The sequence below is a fragment of the Gambusia affinis genome, linkage group LG20 (assembly GCF_019740435.1).
Source record: "Gambusia affinis linkage group LG20, SWU_Gaff_1.0, whole genome shotgun sequence".
NCBI lineage: Eukaryota > Metazoa > Chordata > Actinopteri > Cyprinodontiformes > Poeciliidae > Gambusia > Gambusia affinis.
In genome coordinates, this window is record NC_057887.1 from 11,241,546 (window position 1) to 11,263,694 (window position 22,149).

General features: G+C 37.5%; 1 protein-coding gene across 7 annotated transcripts; it reads right to left on the reverse strand.

The window, feature by feature from the left end:
- Window positions 1-324: 324 nt before the first annotated feature.
- On the reverse strand, window positions 325-21,548 carry scn4aa (sodium channel, voltage-gated, type IV, alpha, a). Of its 7 annotated transcripts, none has more exons than XM_044102345.1 (27): window positions 21,259-21,548; window positions 15,212-15,515; window positions 14,801-14,919; window positions 14,608-14,697; window positions 14,399-14,527; window positions 14,077-14,168; window positions 13,723-13,968; window positions 13,573-13,636; window positions 13,259-13,400; window positions 12,952-13,149; window positions 12,101-12,271; window positions 11,865-11,994; window positions 11,218-11,456; window positions 10,965-11,138; window positions 9,775-10,131; window positions 7,175-7,696; window positions 6,879-6,920; window positions 6,657-6,777; window positions 6,393-6,547; window positions 6,140-6,313; window positions 5,889-6,011; window positions 5,312-5,593; window positions 5,135-5,188; window positions 4,487-4,624; window positions 4,253-4,357; window positions 3,513-3,783; window positions 325-3,416 (listed from the first exon to the last, which is right to left on the reverse strand). In XM_044102345.1, exons 2-27 carry the CDS (start codon window positions 15,464-15,466, stop codon window positions 2,128-2,130), a joined length of 5,682 nt encoding a protein of 1,893 aa, XP_043958280.1. In that variant the 5' UTR covers window positions 15,467-15,515; window positions 21,259-21,548; the 3' UTR covers window positions 325-2,127. The 7 variants fall into 7 exon arrangements, 6 of the variants coding, with proteins under 6 accessions (XP_043958280.1, XP_043958279.1, XP_043958281.1 ...); XM_044102344.1 differs by having other exon boundaries at window positions 12,101-12,274; XM_044102346.1 differs by lacking the exon at window positions 6,879-6,920 and having other exon boundaries at window positions 12,101-12,274.
- Between the last annotated feature and the right edge of the window lie 601 nt (window positions 21,549-22,149).

The window sequence follows — 22,149 nt, forward strand, 5'->3', positions numbered from 1 at the left end:
AGAAGGCCCCTCAAAGGAAAAAAACTGTACCCTTTGCTTCTTCTGATTTTCTACCAATCCAAAACGTTAAACAAGATGAATACTTAAACAAAAAATAAATAAAATAAAATAATATAAAATAAAAATAAGAACATATGGGGATTTGTGTGGTGTACTGTAACAACAAAAGTTATAAACTCTGAAAGTGCATAGTTTAGTTCATGTTTACACAACACCGGAGAAAGTCTTAGGCACATCAGACAACTAGAGCAATAGCCAAGTTCACAATATTTTGGGACATTTTGTAATATGTCTACATTTAAAAACACCTTATACAGTTTTTAGTTGTTTTTTTTTTTTTTGTTACAATGGAATTTTTTTGTATTTTATGTGTTGAATAAAAATTATTTACAGCAGTACTTTACTCACAGTGCCTAACATTTCTGCACAGAGACAAATGTTTGCGGTAAGACATTTGAAACTCAGTTAAGACTTACACAAGTGACCTTTTCACATTAGGACAGACATGAGGACAGATCCTTTAAAGACACAGACAAATACATAAAATTTTTAGATTTGGACTTAGCATGGCAAAAGGTCAGGAAAACCATTTATCAAGACCACTTTTAGAAAAATTATATGAAAGTTTCTCCTTTTCATTTGAAGAAAAAAAACAAAACAATAAAGGGAAGCTGAAGACCTTTGCTCAGATCTTAATTTTAGTGTTTCTAATATTTACATATATTTCTCTGTGGCTGTAATTTTTAACCGATGTATTCTTTTAATTTTAGAGTCAAAATTTGACTAAGCCATCGACTGCATGTTTTGCATAAAAGGTTTCATAACTCTAAAATGATCAAGTTTTATAGACAAAGTCTGCAGCTGAGGGTATTTACAAATGTACAACAGATACTAAAGTATCTTCATAAAAGCATTGCTCATAAACACTGAATGGGTTTAAATGAATAGTAGTTTAAACACTGTATAGACATAGCTAACATCAAAATTACAGTGTCTAAACCTTTATCCTGCCATAAGTTCAATTGCTTTTTAGATAAGTACAGATCAATCGCAATACAGCATTTTATAAGACAGATGCATATGTCTGAAGAATTTAAAAAAACATTTTTCTTTTTAGTTTAAGATAACTGTAATAAGTTCGACATGTAAAGAATTTAAATAGTGCATACCTTACTTTTCCCTTATATATTAATTTAAAAATATACAAAAGAATTTGAGATTTTTCTTGTAGATTCTGATGACCAGAATCTTGTAAAATTAAAACTTCCAATCTGAAACAATGCAATGATCCCCTTTATTCTAGGCAGGAAAATTATGGATCTGTCAACTATTGGACATTTGCAGTTCTCACACTGAAGTTGTCTTGTGTTATTTTAAGGCAAGAGTATGAACCTTAAGAGTTGCTGAATGTTAAATGTTGCTGAATGTCAAACTTAGAAAGTCTGATGTTTCAGACAGTGGTGGGAATAAACATTAAGATTTAGGGGACTTAACTATTTCTGGGTATGCAAGTATTGCAAAGAAGATAGCTAAATAGGGGCTTAAAGAAAAGCAAAACAGCCTTAATAATGATTGAATCATTTCATCCATTCATGACTGCAGTTTTAAACTTTCTATGAAAACATGATTTGAACAATCTTAGAGTTAAATTTGATATGGAAAATAACTTCAATACCTTAAACTTGGTATTGAGACCACACCGTGGGGCACAATCCTGGTCATTTAAACCACAGCTTTTTAAGATTTAAAATTATTTAATATAATTAAATGTGAGACTTATGGTCCAGACTAGTATCACTCTACAGAGATAACTCTGAAAATATTTGAAGTCTAAAGGTAAAGATACATTTACTAAAATTGTTGATTTCCTTTAGATGTTCGGAACTTAATTTTGAATGACTTTATTTTTTCCTTCACTGATTATTGTCACAAGAAACTTCAGTTGTGTTTTTAACCTGAATATGACAGGTCTTCAATAAACCAGAACCAGCGTTTAAGTGGTAGGTAGCAGAAAGGTCTAAGGTGTCCTAAGTATTCATAAAGTGGGAAATTTGTGAACATTTGTGTCAATATTGTTGCTTTGTTCATTGATATAAAATAGGGGGAAACACCTACTTCATCAGTTTGTCATACAAGTGGCTCTCTCAGATTTGCTTGTAAGGTGAAGGGATGTTGATAAGGGGCAGAATGCAATAACTCCTGACTGGTTATTTCAGCAGGAACCACAATCATATTCTGCACAGGAGGCTCCTGATGACAGTGGGCCCTTTCTGAGTCTGTATTAAAAGGTTCTTGGCTTGTCAGAGATTCTAAAACCTCAAGCTCCATTTCATCAGTAAGGTCTATATTACTAACATAGAGAACTCCCAGTCTTCGCGCAAGGAGCCCCTCTTTTTCAGGTGGATCATCATCGTTGTAATTTCTCCCAATCCTCTTCAATCGGTGCATGAAAGCAGCATGGCGTATGCAGCGCTTCAGAAGATGATTACGATAAGCTCGTTGAAGGACCACAGCAGCTTGTTGCTCTTCCTTGTGGCGTACCGTTGTGGTAATTGGTGCAAAGGAGTCTTTTGTGGGGTTGCTAAGAATGAACTTAGCCTCAATGCTATCCCGCATTGCTGCCATCTCCACTGTGTCTCCCAGTACCATCTGTGTAACAGCCATTAAAACATCCAAGCAGTGGATCCTATCCCCAATAACTAGGGGCAGATCCATTCCAATCAGACGGAGCCGATTGGGTTTGGCGACCCTGAGAGGCTCCTGCAAAGTGTCGCAAAAATCTGAAAGTCGACTGTACTCAATAAACATTGTTCCATCCAAGTCAAACTTCTCCCAAGTTTCGTTGAACATCTCAAAGTCTTCCTCGCAAAGTGGGTCACCGCTCTCTTCTTGAGCCACATTGAAGTTCTCCAGGATGATGGCAATGTACATGTTGACCACCACTAAGAACGAAACGATGATGTAGCTGCAGAAGAACATCATACCCATCCCCGGGTTTCCACAGTTACCCTTTACATCTGTGCCTGGATTCTCAAATTCAGGGTCACAGTCTGGAGGTTCCCTGTTCAGCATTGGAAGTAGAAGCCCATCCCAACCAGCAGATGTTGTAATCTGAAACAAGCAGATAATGCTACCACCAAAGGTCTCAAAGTTAAAAATGTCATCAATTCCAGCTTCTTTCTTGACATAGGCAAAATTTGACATGCCAAATATGGAAAAGATGAACATAATCAGGAAAAGCAGGAGACCAATGTTGAACAGGGCAGGAAGGGACATCATTAGGGCAAAGAGAAGTGTCCGAATGCCCTTCGCTCCTTTAATGAGGCGCAGAATCCTGCCGATCCTGGCTAGTCTGATCACTCTGAAGAGAGTTGGGGATACAAAATACTTCTCAATTATGTCTGAGAGCATTGTACCTGAAATCAGAAAAAAACAAAACAATATGTAATATACTAGTACAAGGGTTTTTTTTTTTGAGTAAAAGTAAAACAATTGTAAGATATTGTACCCACCAGCTATTGACAAGATGACCACAATGAAATCAAAAACATTCCATCCATTGGTGAAGAAGTACTGCCGCAATGCAAAGAGCTTCAATACACACTCTCCAGTGAAGACAACAATGAAGGCCACGTTTAATTTAAAGAGAAAATTTTCTTTTTCTGGGCTTTGGTCATCTGTTTCCACCATCATGGTCACCATATTGAGGCAGATTAAAACCATAATGAAGATGTCAAAAAACTGCTGGCTGATGAAATCGAACACAATGCCCTGGACTGGGTTCTGTCAGAGAGACACAGAGAAGTTCAGTGAGCTTTTCCAAACCATGTAAAGAAAATGTTCTTTGTATACTAAGCTCCTCTGTCATAAATTAAACTTAAAACTAGCAATTTAGAACAAGAATTTAGTAAGAAGAACTTCTATAAACATATCGATATCAGTTCTGGCAATCTTCAAGCTAAGTTTTTAATAATCTCTAAAAGCGGTTTTTGAAATAACTTTTTACTCAGGAAATGAGAGCAATTTTAAGAATGCATCATCCTGCGAGTTGCTGTTTCCTATTATAACACAGTGACACCTACTGGCCTTATTAGTGTCTTACATATCCTTACCAAAAAAAAAAGCCCTTTTTTGATCATTGTATTCAAATTTATTTCAACAGTTGCTTCCTGCTGACCATTAAAATGGGTGGAATCCTCTTATGTTTGTTCAGGGTCCATGATTTTCATAAAGTGCAAAATTAGTAACACACCGTTGGTCGTGGAATTGGCTTTTGTGGCTTCTTGGAACCAAGTTTCTTCATGGCCTCATAGTATTTTTTCTGTTCATCAGTCATAAAAATGTCTTGGTCTCCAAAGTGCACACATAAGACAAGACAAGAATTATTTGGTTGCTTACAGTGCCAAATTGCTTCTTTTTTTTTTTTCTTAAGAAAACCATAAAATAAATTTGTACTTTTACGAGCCGTTTTCTTGAAAATACTTATCTTTTTCTTTTGTTGGTTGAAATTGTCAATAATGACACCGATGAAAAGGTTTAGGGTGAAGAAGGAACCAAAGATGATGAAGATCACAAAATAGATGTACATGTAAAGATTGATTTCGTAGGATGGTTGCTCCTCAACCTAAATTGAAAAAAACAGAAAATATTGGCCTGAAACACAAACATTTTTAAAATGTAAATTCTTCCATTTAGTCTTATTAAATTGCCATCAATCTCTGAAATAAATCTCAGTCTAGTCTCATATTTATTGAAAATACAACTAAAGGAGGAATTATTTGAATCAGCCAGTTAATCCTATTAATTTAAACAAGGACAAAGTGATTAAAATTGATATATTTTTCAAAAATAATTTATTTTACTTAAGACTGCACATAATCTAGTATTCTATGAGGTACTATTCCCACTAAAGTCTATAATGTATTATCAAATGAAAAATTTTTTGGCCCTCTTCTGAAAACTAAAATTAAGGGGTAAAATGTTCAGGGTTAAACAAACATTTTATCCCTCTACTTATGAATACTTTTTATCATATTTGAAGGTGCCATTTTCAAACACTTACAGTGGAAGCAACTGAAAAGCATCAAATCTGAGGTGCACTTCCCATGTAAACAAAAGAAAAGGAGATGAATACCTCTCTTGAGTCCACAGCAGCATACATTATGTCCATCCAACCTTTAAAAGTTGCCTGCAATCATTAAGAATATTCTCAAAATATTGGCATCCAAAGAAAAAGACAATAAATAAATAAATAAACTCAACTCAATAAAATCCACTAAATATCTCAGCATACAGTAAAAGGAATCCTCACCACTTGAAGCAGAGAGAGGTAGCCTGTCCCAACATTGTCATAGTTGATTTTGACGTTAATCCAGCGAGCCTCCTGTGTGGCTTCTTCAAGGGCCAAGCACTCGGTTCGATTGCTGACCTCAGTCATAGGGAATAGCTCCTCTGTGGTGGTGTTGATGCAACGGTAGAACTTCCCCGCAAACAAATTGACTCCCATGATGCTGAAGATGAGCCAGAAAATCAGACACACCAGCAGGACATTGAAGATGGAGGGAATCGCTCCAACAAGAGCATTCACCACCACCTGGCCCAAAAGAAAGAACCCTGTTTCAATTATCTAAAAATATAGATTGTTAAGACAAAAAAAGAAAAAAAAAAAAAAACATGCTTTATTGATAAGATCAAGAAAAAAAATATATTTTAAATTATTTCAAACTGACTTAAAATGACTTACTTCTACAATAGCAGACAGCCATGTTGTGAGTATAAAATCAACAAGCGAAAAGGGGCAGCCAATCAGTGCAGTCAATATAAAGTTATTTTTAGACATGCAAATAGCTAAAATAGTACTGATCAGACTTCAAAGGAAATGTACGTACCCTCATGCCTTCAAATCTTGATAGCGCTCGAAGAGGCCTCAGTGCTCTGAGGGTTCTCAACGACTTTATCGGACCAAGATCAGAATAGCCCATCCAATTTGCAACTAAGCTAATCAAGGAAATCTGCCAGAAAATAACAACATTTCCTATTCAGGGGTTAGCATAGACTTTAGCTAATGTAAAACATGTCAATCTGTCTTTTCTGTTGCATATTTTGCAGGCCGGCTTTGGAACTTCACAGCTACACTTACATCCACAATGAAAAAGTCCAACCAACACCAAGCGTTGGTGAAGTAGGTCTTGTAGCCATATGCAACCCATTTCAGGAGCATCTCAATGACAAAAATGTAGGTGAAAACCTTGTCTGCAAACTCAAGAATTATTTTGATGGTTCGTCGCCTTTCTATGTATATATCTTCAAAGGCCTGCAAACAAAAAAGAGGGGAAAAAAGTCAAATGCTTAAGAAACAATTCTTAATTAGTTGGAGTAATGACTAGCCTCACCAGAGCCCCACTGCTAAGGAGGATCATGAAAATGATGAAGGTTTCAAACCAGTCGTGTTCCACTATGGTGAAGCAAGTTTTTCTAAGATTCCACCATTTTTTGCCTTTGCCACTGGTGGTATCCACCGTCAAACATGGCCATTTGGTCACACAGTCTGTGAAAAAAGAGAAGGCGCCTTTGGAATAATACACTGTGGCACTTTTAAGGCAATGCAAAAGAGTGAAGGATCATTTTAAAGATATTTTACGAGTTTTTGTTCATACCATCAGTAAAACAGGCCTCTGGCTCTTCGGGTTCCGGTTCCTCTTCTTCCTTCTTTTCTGGTTCAGGCTCCGGAGGATGATAATCAGCTGTGCTGCAGACTGAAGAATCCCCGTCATCATACTCATTTGTTATAAAATGAAATACAAGCATAAAATTAGTATCGGCTTTGGGCTTCTGCTGAAAACACCAGTGAAAAGTACTACTCATAAAGACTTACTCACTTTTACTTTCTCTGGGATACTACTTTCATCTTCAAAGTTTTTCTGGAATAGTTTAAAAATATATATATTTTTATGCTTGTGTAAGGGGTAATTTATCAGTTAGTGAGACTGTAATGTATTTGGGAATTGCATCACCAGCACAATATCCAATGCTAGTCGACTCATGGCTGGCCGCCAGTTTATTTGTCTCTCAATCAAGCTTGCTAGCCAACTTATTCAGTTACCTAACAAGTATTAGATAGATATCTACTTAGCTAATTTCTTGTGAAACAGATCTTCACTTCTTTTTTTTTTACCGTGTTTTGTTCATCTCTCCGCAGTGCACTCTCTGGAAGTTTATCTTCTTCATCATCATCCTGCTCACCATCAACTTCATCATCATCATCATCATCATCATCATCATCATCATCATCATCATCATCATCATCACTCAGATTATCATAATCTGATTCTGCTTCAGCGATTGGGACTTTCAGATTGAGCTCTCCATCCACCGTGAATCCAGAGGGTTGGCTTTGCACAGGGACATCTGAAATCCCATCTGCCACTTTAAGAGTCAGACCGGCGTCCAAATGGTTCATTTCGATTTCCTCGGTTTTAGGCTTTCCATCGTCCATTATGTCCTTATCCGGCTCTTTGGGTTTTTTACCAAGTATTTTCTGGATTCGCTGTATGAGAAATGCTTTTAACCAATCGATGCCTTGTGTGATTCTCCCAATAGCAATCTGCAGATTGTTCATCTCTCCATCGTCATCCCCTGCTGACAGGTTGTCTCCGCTGAATGAGCTGAGCAGCAACGCCAAGAAGAGGTTCAATACCTGAGTAAAAAGATTGACGGAGGTAATACTTTAAATTATACTTTAAATATAAAGCACAAAAATGAATATAATTTGGAGCTAATTAACTTGTTTTCATACAAGTCCCTGCTGCTATGCAAGTCCCTTTGAAGGGACTGAAGCAAAGAGGAAACATGTCACATTAATAAACATTATGTTGACAGTCTGCTATTGCAGATGCAGCTAAATTTAGATTCTCAAGTCTAGTGATCAATTTCTCACTTCCCGTTTGCCAGGTTTGGCAGGTTATCATGGTTACATCGACTAGTTGATCTCTCTCGTTCTGGAACAAGAGCTGTGAATCAGTAAAGACAGCTACCAGATAAACAGAGTTACACAAAGGCAAAACCAACAATAAAGGAGTAGAAAAGAACAGGCTATGATCAGAAGGATATACAAGTGAAGCACAAACTGATTTTCAAACTCACCACACACACACACACTCGGGCAACAACTTCAAGGGGGAAAAAAAAAGGAGGTGTGACTTTGGCCACGGCATGGTTTAATAGTGTCAGAAGGGTTGTCTGAGTATTTCAAATGACAGATATGAATGGGCTGACATGTTCCAGATGACAGGAATGCAACAGAAATTCAAATAACCATTTGTTACAAGCAACATATGAGGAATACCATCTCTTACCACTGCTGATGGTGTAACGTTGGTGTGAGGGACTTGTTTTTGGGCCCACTTTCAGCATTGTTTAAACACCACACCACTGTACACATCTTCTGATTGCCACTTCCAGCAGGATAATGCACCACGTTGCATCATCTCAAACCAGATTGTGTCAGCTTGGACCAAGTTGTTGTTGAATCAATGCAATGAAAATAAGGCGGTTCTGAAGACCCAAGGGTAGTCAAAACCAGCGATAGCAGGGTGTAATAAAGTGACCAATGAGTAAGAAGTAAGAATTCCACAAGCTTGTAAGAAATACTACAGAAATATTATGAAATCATTCATGTATTACTTCAATTTGGCCCAGTAGTTTCACGCTTTTAAAGACATCAACTTGGCTCTTTTCCCTGCTCATGGTTTGATATCTCTGCATCAGTTACTATCAACTCTCCTAGCAAATGGCTTTCACTGTGCACCTGGTAAGTCTCTTTGCTACCTGAGCTTTGCTTGCTCAGCTGTCTGTGTTTCTTTCCAAAGCAGTAGCTGGCTTACTAGAATCAGATCTTAGCACGTGTAGAGTCAAAACTTTTTTTTTTTTTTTTTTTTGCTAGTTTCACGTGATTTTATCCACATAGAAAACCTGCCTTTACCAGTATTACTTGCCTTAATTTCAATGTGCATTTTCTATTAAATCACCAGCTTTACGACATTGTAGGATATAAGCAAACTACATTTAGCGTAACGTAATTCACACAATATTTCAGTTTAGGCTTAATGATGAGTCATTTCCTTTTTATTTCTATGAATAACCTGACAGGAAACCGGTTTGGCTCTTGCAATTAAATATGATCCTGAAATGATGTCTGTCAGTAATCCTCCATCAGGCCTTGTTCCCTAAAGCAAATATAAAAGGTCATGGCTGGTATTTTTATGCTGTCGACATTCACAATACCTCTCACTGAATTACAAAGTACTTTTGATTATTTTATTTTTTTTAACATAAATTAAATTTGAGTTTGACTAGCTGTTAGCTTACATACTTTCAATATGTTAAAATATGCAATTCATTCTATTGCTTTAACATTTATAACATAAGAAATATTTTATCAAATAAGAATTTTTGTGTACAAACTGTGTGTGTGTGTGCTGGCTGGCTGAGGGGTTAACTATACACCATAAAGACAAGCTGTTCCCAAAATCTTGATCCTGACACCAATCCATTAGACAACTACATTAGGAAACGGATGAACTAATTTGATTAACCATTGTCTTATCCAATGAAAGAGTCAAATTGAAGGGTGAAACACACTTGTAATCTTGTAAAATAACTGATTGATATTTTGTTCAAATTCGCCATCAGTGCAGCACAAAAAGTAATTATTCCTCTTGAAAATCTGCATATTTTAAACTTAAAACAGAATTAGTTCTTGAGCTTTAAACTCACCACTAGATTTCCAATGACCATGACCATCATGAAGACAATTAAGCACATCGCAGGTCCAGCCACCTCCATGCAGTCCCACATCGTCTCGATCCACTCGCCACACAGAATGCGAAAAACGATGAGGAAGGAGTGGAAGAAGTCATTCATGTGCCACCGTGGCAGCTCACAGTCTGAGGAGATCTTGCATACACAGTCCTTGTAGTTCTTTCCAAAGAGTTGCATGCCCACTACAGCGAAAATGAAGACGATGATGGCCAGCACCAAAGTCAGGTTCCCCAAAGCCCCCACTGAGTTACCAATAATCTTAATGAGCATGTTGAGTGTGGGCCAAGACTTTGCCAGTTTGAAGACACGAAGCTATCACCATCACAAAAGAGAGATAAAGACATGCCATGAAGAAAAACAGAGGAACTTTCAGGCAAGTAATTGTTTTTAAATTGAGGGGTGCTGAATAGTTATGAGCAGTTAACATTATATCCACAGTAAACAGCAGTCAGCAACATCTCAGTTTGGAGATGTCGCTGGGACAATAGGAGAAAAGTTATCAGCGTTGATTTAAAATAACCTTAAGCCAAACATGTCCCATTCAATTAAAACTTGAAGTTTCTCAACGCCGCTAACTTTGTGATAGCTTCTAAAGGATAATTATTATCTCTCTCTTACCAACTACTTTTCCTTTGTCTATTGTACAGATATCCTCTTCTCTCCTCAGCATAAACATGTTTCCTTAGGTTTTGTGAAACGAGTTGAAACTAATCTGGTTCCGAAAGAGTGAACAGCAGAGATGCTGACCAAAATTAAGATGTCTTTCACCGTCTGAGGGCTGATTTGGTCTAAAATTACTAGCAGTCAGATTGACCTGTTGGTCCCGAAACCATTTGTGTAACTTTTTTTTGCTTTTAGTTTATCCTTCTTGGATTTAAATAGGTTATGGAAGTCCAAATTAGACTAATTTCAAACATTTTCTCTCAACATCTGAGACTGCAATAGACTCTTAATAACAGTTCATCAAAAAATAGCATGTTGCTAAACACCACCAATTGTTTGTTTCATGGTTCTGGTTTTTACTCAATCAGCAGCAAATAGATTGATTAGTACTAGATGTGATTTTCAGTACTAATGAAAGTATTCAACACAATATGACTTGAAAAAAAAAAAAGCAATAATTTTTGATCATCATTGTTTCTTACCAAACGGAATGACCTTAGGACTGACAGACCCTGGACATTTGCCAGACCCAACTCCACCAGGCTGAGAGTTACAATAATGCTGTCAAAAATGTTCCATCCAACTTGGAAATAGTAATAGGGATCCATGGCGATAAGCTTGAAAAACATTTCAGCTGCAAAGATCCCAGTGAAAACCTAGAAAGCATAAAGAAAACTCAAAAGGTCTGAGATCTTGGCACATTTTCCTGCTAGATTAAATGTAGTAAATACATACCAGATTTCCTACTGAGAGCATGTTGTCGAACTCCGGGGTCATGGGGTAGTGCTCCATTGCCATAAAAAGGGTGTTGAGCACAATGCATATGGTAATAGTGAGGTCAACAAAGGGATCCATGACCACAAAGTGCATCCACTTTTTAAAAACAATCCAGGTGGGGCAGCAATCCCACTTCAAAAACATGTCTGCAAATTTGTACCAGCAAGGTGGACAGGGCCTCTGAGCCTCCTCCAACTCTAGACAAAAACAAACAAGAGAAGAAGACATATTGTGCTTCAACAATCTTTAAAATGGTTATAATGCTAATCTTCGCATATCTGTTGCAATATCCTTTGTGTGACAGCTACGTTCATGTCATTGCTGCTTCACTTTGTTTACTAGGCTAAAATAGCTCAAGCTTAACACCACAAGGGCACGACACCAAATGTTAACAGGGATTTGCATGGGATACATCATGATTAGCCTCACCGTGGGAAGCCAGTGAGAATGCTAATGTTCTCTTTAAATAAAATACTGGTCATAGTTAAATAACGGTTTGAAAAGTTAAGTTAGTTGGCAGTAGTTCCGACACTGATGCAAATTATTGATAGAAATTAAATATTAAATTTAGGAATTGTGTGTGGCAGTTGTTAGTGGCACTGTACCTTCCATGGCAACTGCAGACAACACTGTCGCAGCACTAGCAGATCTCTTTTTCAAGCCAGGTTCTTCCAGATGAAGTGTGCTGTGTATCGAGCCCAGTGACTTCTCTTTGACTTCATAATCTATAGCAGACTATGGGATATGTTTAGAAATTCTTTGAATGATGTGAAATAAACAATGTCTTTGCAGACCACAATATGTCTTCTCCTTTTATGGGGTAAATGTAAGAGCAACCAACCTCCTCCATAGTGGGTGCTCGAATCATCAAGCGAGGAACAACTCTTCCATTGCAGTCATTCACAGCCTCACCCTGTTTGAGACCATGTCCATTATCTTCCATCTCTGATAATGTGTGTTGACTCACAGACTTCTTACTGGTCAAGGTGGCTTGGCTTCCATGAAATTGTGCCTGCTGCCAATTAAAACATGCAAAGTTGACTGAAAATATGCTATTCAAATATGGGTGTCCATCCTATTCATAATAAAAAGAACTATGCTTGTGTGAAGATAGAATTAAAACAAAGACCAGCCAGTGTTTTTTCTTGTCATGAGCTTTAGGACTTTGGTTTTGTTTTTTGCTTTATTTTGGTGTTTGTATTTGGCTCCTTTGTTCTCTGTGTTCTATTTAATCCATTTCCTAAGGTTAACATTATATCTTTGCCTCATACTTCTATATCAACTTGTCACTCACACCAACATTTCCCTGTGGTTCTCCTGTGAAGTACTTACTAAAATGGGTTACCAATGGATCTTAGCATTTTTTCTAGGTTTTTAAATAAAAATTTTAAGGTAAAAGTGTTCATTTTGCCTGCCTATCTTACTTTGCAAGTTAAAAAGAACAAGCTGGAAGGCTTTAAAATAACTATTACTATTATTATTAATCATCTTGTGACATTTGTCTCATTAATAAAAAAAATTACACCATGTTTGAAATCTTGAATGAGATCAAACCAAGTGTCCAAAAGAAATTAAGAACAGTTTACTGAAAAAATTTAATTGTATTGATCTACTTTCAATTTCATAAGCAAATTCTTTTTAACCAAGAGTTTATAATTTATGCCTTGGATGAATATGACTTGCTGTAATTACCTGCTCTTGATTTTTTAGTTGTTCTAAAAGCCGCTGGAATTCTTCCTCTTTTTCGATGGCCTCCAGTTGAGTTGCTTGATTCTGTTCATAATAAGCCATAGCTACCACAGCCAGGATGAGGTTGATGAGGTAGAAGGAGCCCAGGAAGATGACCACCACGAAGAACAGCATGTATGTCCTCCCAGCTGCTCGCAGAGTCTTTATAAGAGAAAAGAAGCTGCAAGAACTTAGGACAATTTTCTCACTATAAACGTATTCACCGAAACAGACAAATCACAAAGAAACGCAGAAGAAGTTAAGTTCCAACCAGCTGGAAAAGATTCTCCCAGAAGTCCTGTGTCATGAGCCTGAAGAGAGCAAGGAAGGCCCATCCAAAAGAGTCATAACTGGTGTAGCCAAAGTTAGGGTTCCTTCCAGCCTTCATACAAGTGTATCCTTCTGGGCACTTTCTATCAACAGGGGAAAAAAGTTAACTAACAACTATTGGTACCTTTCTTGAAGCACATCTGTCTTTAAATTACTTTAATCAAAGATTAAGTTTATTCTATAAAATATGTTGTAATTTCCAAACAAACAGCAAGCAGCTAAACTGCATTAGGAATTATTTTTGGTAAAACCTACCCAGCATCAGAGCTGTTGCCACAAATTAGTGCATCTTTGCTGCCTTCTGTAAAATACTGATTTTCTGTAAGCATAGAAGACAATGATATTAACTCTCCTGTGAAGAAATATTGCCATGAAATGATGACTAAAGCAAAACCGGAAACATACCTGGATTTTCAATATATTCCGTAAAATCAAAAGAGCTGTTGGAGTACATAGACTCATTTACAGCTATGGTAGTGTTGAAAACTTCGTTCATCAGAATGGGCCATCGCACACATTTGTGGCGCAGGTTTCCCATGAAAAGCTGGAGGCCAACGAGTGCAAAGACTGCAAGGGCAAAAACGGTCAGGATCATGACGTCCACCATTTTCTTCACAGACTGGATCAAAGCCCCCACTATGGTCTTCAGGCCTATGAAACAATCACCGGACATTAACCAACTACAATAAAGCAACTGAAAAGAAGCCTTGTGTTTACATGAAGAACATTTGAAGACAAGTTCAAAATGAAGGCGGTTACCAGGAATTACGGTAATTGTTTTCAGGGCTCGAAGTACACGAAATGTCCTGAGAGCTGACACATTGCCAAGGTCAACAAACTCAGTAACGTAGCTAGGAAAGAAAGAAAAGAATAAAAATTAAACACACAAATAAAATTACAGAAAAACATAACATCTAGTCATGCTTTTGTTATAATATCGCTCCTATAAGAAGTCTGTGAAATACAACAGAAATTGATACAGTGGACATTTTGGTGTAAAAAGGCTTCGGAAAGCTATAAATACTTCTACTTAAGATCACTAGAGAAGACTCCAAGAATAAAACTACTTTCAGATACTTACGCCATGCTGATCACCATGAAATCCAGCCAGTTCCATGGATCTCGAAGGAATGTAAAAGAACCAATACAGAAACCTCTTGACAACACTTTGACTGTAGCCTCAAAGGTATAAATTCCTGTAAAAACATATCTGAAAAAGACAATCTGTCATAAATGAGAAAAAGCCTAGGCACCAAAATGACCAAAAAACAGTAAAATAAAACCACTTACTCCACAGTTTTACTCCATGCTGGTGGGTTGCTCATCGTCATGAACACACAGTTCGACAGAATGGTAATCATGATGAACATGCTAAATAATTTAAGTCAGGATTAAGGAAAGATGCTTAATCTTTTGCTTTTATTCATCAAATTGAGTAAAAAACAAGAAACAAAATGTGGATGTTAAATAGACAAAAGGATATGAATGTATGAGAATTTTGATGGATCCTCTCCTGATCACACTAAAGGGGCTGAGAATGTAACAAGCCGGCTCAGCGTTGAACCTGTAAATCGTGTTCCCTTTGGTGATCACGACAAATGTCTGAAAAACAAAGAAATATATTCTGAAAACTAATTCCCATCTAAGCAACATTGCTGCAAATCTTTGGTAATGACAAACAATAACTATTATAAAAAAATAAAATTGTGAGTGTATGCATACAAAGAGAACATAAATGTCGGATGAAGGATGCGGTTGTCATTGCAGACATGTAGGATGAGTAAAACATGCTGTCACATTTTAACGTCCTGTGATGTAGCGACAGAGTTGAACTTGTTAAGCACTACATGTGGACAGGTGTTGTGTGGTTCTGCTCAGATGGATTCAGACTGACATTCTGGGCTTTGTAGAAGGGGTCCAGGTCCTCCAGCGGCGTGTTGAGCAACTCCGGAGGAGGGTCTCCATATATTAGGGGTAAGCTCTTTCCAGCTTCCAGATCAGGGTGTGGCACCACTGGTTCTCCCCCGTCATGGCCTTCTGCTTCTGCTGATTTCTTCCTTTCCTCCGCGAGCCTCTTGATTTCCGCCAGTGATTCCTGGGTGAACGGGCGGAAGACCGCAATGCCTGGGGGAGGGAGCAGGTTCGCCATCTTTGCATCGCGAAGGGAGATAACCACACCGGGTACTCCCTAGGTTGAGCTGATTGAAAAATAGAAAGTAAGAACAAAATGCATTCCTGTCCCATGAGTCTCAGAAAGCATTTAGCCAACGTTCTTCAGTTTAAACCCAGTTTGAAATTGTATGCTTTTGTGGTCATCCTTCACCAAAATAATGTGACATTATTTTATTGCTGTTTTAAAAACAAGAAAGAAAACAAAAACATGAAGATGTATTCATCCAATATGCTTGGCATAATTGGTTTAAAACATTTATAAATCAGGAAATTTGATCAAAGACATGATCAAATGTTACATGCTGTCATGCACACATCATCATCCACACTTATTGAAACCAAATGTTGAAGGTGTATGAAAAACCTGAAAGTAAATGCATGTTCTGTGGTAACAGTAAAATCATTGTCATTATTTTAAAAAAAAAATCTTGTTTAACAGCATTAATTCAGTTAGGTAAAAAAATATATATATGCAAAGAAAAGTTGTTTTTTTTGTTACCACCAAAATGTCATAACTCGGTGTCTTGAAAATTATTAGTAACCTCTGCCCTGGCTCTGTGATCTGCCACACAGGAAAAGAAGATGTGTGTTGATTTTCATAAGGAATATAACTAGTCATCTAAGCGTGAATATCATTGCAGAATATTGTGAAAATTTTTTTGACCCTCACAAAACTATGGTCAGACATTCTGCATCAAGATATTCTAGAGAGCAGCAATAATGGATCTGTCAATTACAGCAAATCATCCAGATTGTGAAACAGCAAAGCAGTCTCATTCTGGCACACTACCACCATCATGTTTGACAGTCAGTCTGTTTTTCTTTATCTGAAAGTCCCTGTCAGATGTAACAGGACGCTCACCGTCCAAAATTTTCAGCCCTGTCTCATCAGTCCACTGAATATTTTCTAAGTCTTGGGGATCATCAAGACATGTGTTTTGTTTTGAGTGTTGCTGGTGAAAATGGATAACTTTGTAAAGCTTTTTTCTGTTCTTAAGTTGATTCATTGATTAGGCTTTCTGCATTTAAACAAATTGTCTTTTTTCAACATTTAACTTTGCTCAAAGATTGAAAACATTTCAGTGTGGCATAAGCAAAGGCCACTAAGTTGCTATAGCAAAAATTTCTTCAAAAGCCTATCTATGCATCTTTATTAGAGGTACCAATTATAGTGAAGGGTGTTGCAATTATGCCAACATTTCTTTTTACCAAGAAATAGAACAAATACCCCCTTGTGCGCAGTGTTCAGTCCCATGGAGAGAGGTAAGATGAAGGACTAACTGGAGATTTAATCATAACCTGTTGTAAAATGTTAAGAGAAAGTCACACTAATTGCTTTTAGAGTATTCCAAATGTTGCATGTGGTTAAATCTTGTTTTCTTATAACAGCTTTGAAAAAAACACACTAAACTATTCAACATGTGAAATCAGTTCAAGTCTCCCAGAAAATGCATTATAGACATGGCATAGATCACTTAAAGTTTGCAAACAAACTAACTGCACACTTTACAACAATCAGTCAAAAATGATAAGACAAACCCATGTTTGGCTGAGTGCACTGAAACATTTCTTTGAATCGTGCCACTTGAACACAGAATCATGCATCCTGTGCAGAGACGCACACGCTCGGAGAGATACGGTGGCTGCACAGCTGCTCCAGGCAATCAGGACGGAGCATCGTGTTTCAGAAGCCCGATGAGTCTGCTCATTCCTCCCTCGCTCTGCGTCTCACATCCCTCTGATAAACAGGACAGCATGCCAGCTTAGCTTACTGACTCTTCTCTGCTTCCTTCTAGTTTACACGGGACCCTGAACACACCGAGCCTCTGTGCCTCTGTCTCTACCCTCACAGGTGACACTAAAGGCTATTTTTCAAGCAGAAACATTATTCTACCCCGATCCCTACTGAAAAGCTGCCTCTATTACCCAGCACACACCTGACTCTGGCTCTAGAGTTTGACTCTTTTTTTGTAGCCTGAAATAATCAGTTACAACAGAGATTAGTGTGTCCAAAACCACCTTGCTACCTGTGCATTTGTATTCCTTTCCTGGGCCCTTCACATCACTGCTTTTCAAAGCTCCCATTCTGGGAGCTGTGGGCCCCACTGCTCCCAACAGTGAGCCAACCTTAAAATACACATCATGAAAGTAGATGTGTTTCTCATTGGCCTTATGGGGAGCATTTCCTGATTACATTACATCAAGATGTAACTGCTGAAGCCATCAAATGTCCATTTTTAAAGATCTCAAAACTGAAAGCCTGCCAATGTCAAACAAAAAAAGTCCTATCATTAGACTGTTGCCTTGTCTTGTACACGGGATGAAAATGAATGTTTTCTGTACCAGTCACTCAAAAATCTTTGAAGCACGGTCTATTTTTGCATAATCTGTTTTAGTTACAAAAAAATCTGATCAAATCTAATTGCTATTTCTGCCAAAACTCTACTCTACTTTAGTTTAATTATGTTTCTGTAGTCTAATGTTAGATTTATTTCCTAATCCCCAGTGTACTCTCCCTAGCCCTTTATGTCACTTTTTCTCTTCCTCCCCTCAATTTGCCTCCTGTTCTCCCCTCACACATGCAATCCGTTTGTTCATCAGGCTAGGTCTTTTGTCTACTTATGTTTTTTCCCCGTCTGTTCCCAGTTGTCCACTTTCCCCGGATTAATGGTTTGTGTTTTTCTTGTAGTTTTTGTATAAGTGTTTTTCTCTTCATTTTTATATTTGAATCTTCAACTATATTCGACAACTCTAGCCTGCTGCTTTTGGGTCCATCACAAAAAACACATCATGACAACACTGGGATTGAGGATCTCCTTTTAGCAGCGTCAGTGAACCATTAATGTAAATTTGCATAGAGCAGTTGAAATCCAGCCCAAAATCCAACATTTAACTGAAAATCCATCACAAAACTTAAAAAATATTGTCAAATATTTTAGTCTACAGGTGGGAGAAATTGATACTCATATGCATGAGACATATTTCAGATTTTCTTACATAAACAGGAAAAAGGTCTCAATTTTGCACTACAAAATTGTGTTAAGCAGAATTATTTGATTGTACTCTCAGTGGAAAAAGAGGAAAAGGTTCAAAACATTAATTGTTTTTCAAAGATAATCTCCATATCGGTCTAAACTGTAAAAATGCAATAATTTTGTTTTAAAAATATTGCATTGGGGTACTACTTGTTTATAATTTAAGATATATTTGTGTTAATTTACTTTGGCATTTCTTGGCATAACCATTTTTTGTCTCTCTTCAGTCTTTCCTCCCTGCACGCTTGGTTTATGCATTATTTTTCTTTTCGTGGAAAATACATGCAACCTCTGAACTGGTTCATGCAGATGGTCACCCATTCTTCGTCTGGCTCTGTTTGTGTGCTTTTCTTCACTTTACATGTCTGTAAACCAAATTAAAAATTGCTGGAAAATTGAGAAACCAAGGACTATGGAGGGAAAAAAACGTGACTTCAGAAACCTTCCCTGACAGTAATATATATGTATCATTTTGCACGTTAGCAAAGACCAATATGACCTGTGACATTCTGGCTGAGGATATAGACGGGGTAATGTAGACACTTCTCTGTCACACTAGCCAACCATGGAATGTGAATGCCAATATTCGCCTCCGGAAACAAGCTCAACCAGCTTTTGACTTTTATCACAAGCCAGTGTTGGTTCGTAGGGGTGAGATAAGGGTTTCTGGGTCTTAGGGTTTCAGGCTTACCTGACTTACGGCTAACATCCGAAAAACAGCTTGTGTAATTCTATTGCAGATCTTTGGACATTTACAGATCCAAGCAGGAATTTGTAGTAACACTGTCTAAATGCTGTTAGTTAACTGATAGATTTGGGTATTGAGGAAACAGCATACACACTTTTTTTTTTTTACACAAACACTATTTTTATTGGAACTCAATATTTTGTAGATTTACATTTCAGTCCAGTGACATGTTTTAGTCTTTTTAAGTATGTCTGTGTATCTTTGCACATTTGCTCATTCACACATTCATATACAAAATAGCTCAAGCTTAGAGTACCTGTGAACACTGATTCCAAGGTCTTGCCAAAGATTCCCAACAGACTGTAGATTCAGACTGTGACTGGGCCATTATAACATATAAATAGCCTTAACTTAGACCATTCAATTGTGTCTCTGACTGTATGATTAGAGTTGTTGTAAGATGAACCTTCATCCCAGTCTCAAGTCTTCTGTAGTCTCTAGAAGTTTTTTTTCAAGTACTGTTCTCTATTTGCTACCAGTTACAGTCTCTACTCTGACAAGCTTTAGCGTAACTGCTAGTTTTCTAACACAAGAACCTTTGTGTTTGTAGCTCAAATGTTTGCTCTATGAATACTTTTATTTCAGATGTAAAATCCTAATCCCAAAACCTTATACACAATTTCTCCTGTGTCAAACTGACCCATTTGGCCTTTGTACTGACTGGACAGACATTTGAGATTTGGAAGTGATATGGAGAATATCCCTTCCATCTCATGAGGAACCGTGGGGAGCTATTAGCTCCAAAAAACACAGAAAACCAAAAGCAAGCTGCTTGTGTCTAAGTAATAGTAGTCAGATTTGAGTAACTATATATATGTGAATAAATAGGTTTATTTATTAGGAGAGAGTTGCAGTTATGCTTAACCTTACTTCACCTTTTAAATATGGAGTCCCAGCCAAGTAATCACATGGACTCGCTTGGTGAAAGAAACTCAAAACCAACACGTTCTGCGTCCAAGTACATGTGATGCAAGATGAACAAACACTCCAAGGCAGAAGAAGACACCGGAAATGTGCACATTTACATACAATACCTGGAATAAATGCTTAGGAAAAGCAGGAAAAAAAACTAACTAAGCTGAATATTTAAGTCAAATCTCAGGAATCAATGCACATCAAGAGCCTAAAGATGTTCTCCATCTGAAATTTGTATCAGCCCTACCACTGGGCCTCCAGGAGCCCATCCTGTCATATAAGAGTTTCAGGTTCTCTGTTGACAGGATCAAAAACGAACACCAGCCTCCACGTTCTCCATGGTCCAAAGATCTGCTCTAACTCCAGGCTCCAACATCACTAGTATGGGTAACATGGACTAACAGCAGAGAAATGGTTACTTATGAGCATCCACAGCATCAAGGGATATTGCCAATTTGCCATGAAGACACAGGCTAAAAATAACACTTTGCCTCAGTGGGAGGGGGGCACTGAAGATTTCAAAGTCTTCCAACATTGTGTTTGAAGGAAGCTGATCATTTACCTGTCGGGTTACGACAAAAACCTGAGCATAACAACCTTTTTTCTACAATATTGTGCAATACAATTATGATCTTCTTCACTGACAACATGCACATAAAAGCACTTCTTTAAATATTCCTGTTAGACTAAACGTTGCAGGGGTTGGAATAAAAGCACTCATTCTGACAGAAACGAGACAGATTTTTGTTTTGCTCATATTTTGCACATAATGTCCTTATAGTGCTCTGCTTCTAAATAAACACTTTCAGACAGCAAAATATTATATCATTTGTAGAAAACTGTAACTTAATGGAGTAAAAATAGTAGCCTAACCCCATAATTAGAACAAAAAAATGACACCAGCCCCCCCCCCCCCTCACAATTCTGTTTTCTTCAGAGAAAATGCAACTTGGTATTATGTGACCAGATTTCCCAAAATTCAATTGAATTTCCAAGTCAAGGACCGTAAATGTGCAGCCCGACAACCAGCGAGTTCATGTACTATACCAGCATGAGTGTTGAGTGTTTTACCTTGCACAAATATTCCACCAAATCCTCAATCCCTGTGTATCATAAAAGTATCTCCTTAAGCCGCTTTGAACGTTATTTCCCCCGCATGTGGCAGCCGTGGCGGGTTACGGGCCAGCTGTTCTGACGCACTCAGGATTCCCGCAGTGAAACCGGAGGAGCTGCTCCAGGTGGGGTCAGATCAGACCTTTGACAACGTCCCGTTCCCACACAGCTGGTCGCTCAGGAACATGTTTCCCAGAACTGCCGCAAACTCTGATCAAAGGAGGAACGCCGAGATCTTGCTGAGTGGCACTTACTGTAATCCGTTCACCTGAATGAATGGCAACATCTGATGATGCACATGAGACCCTCTGCTGCCTTTGCAGCCTTCAGGTGCACCCAAGTAGACCTCAATTCACAAAGTGAAAATCATCAATGTAAATTTTTTTGCACACTGATAGTTAAACCGATTATTCCCCAATAACTGTGATTAACTAGGACTTACACCCAATACGTCCCCAACATTTAACTGGACATAAATAAATAAATAAATAAATAAATAAAGTATAATCGTAAGTACGGATTTAAAATGTAACCACTAGATGGCAGCGTAATGCTCTCAATTGGAGCTTCTGTGCATGCTCACTATATAGCATTATTTAATGTAAGAGTGCTAAAATCTAATAAAAAAAAGTACAAATATTTTCAAATGTTATATTTTTTGCTTAAACTTTTTTTACCCATATTTTTTTCATTCATTATTTAACTATTTTATAGTGCTACTTTGGTATTTAAATCGTCATTTTACTTATTTGTTGTATTTACCAAGCGTGTCAGTTAAACCACCTTCATGCAAAAAAAAAAAAAACAAAAAAAAAAAACAGAGCAAAGAATTTAGCTGCAACAGAAAAG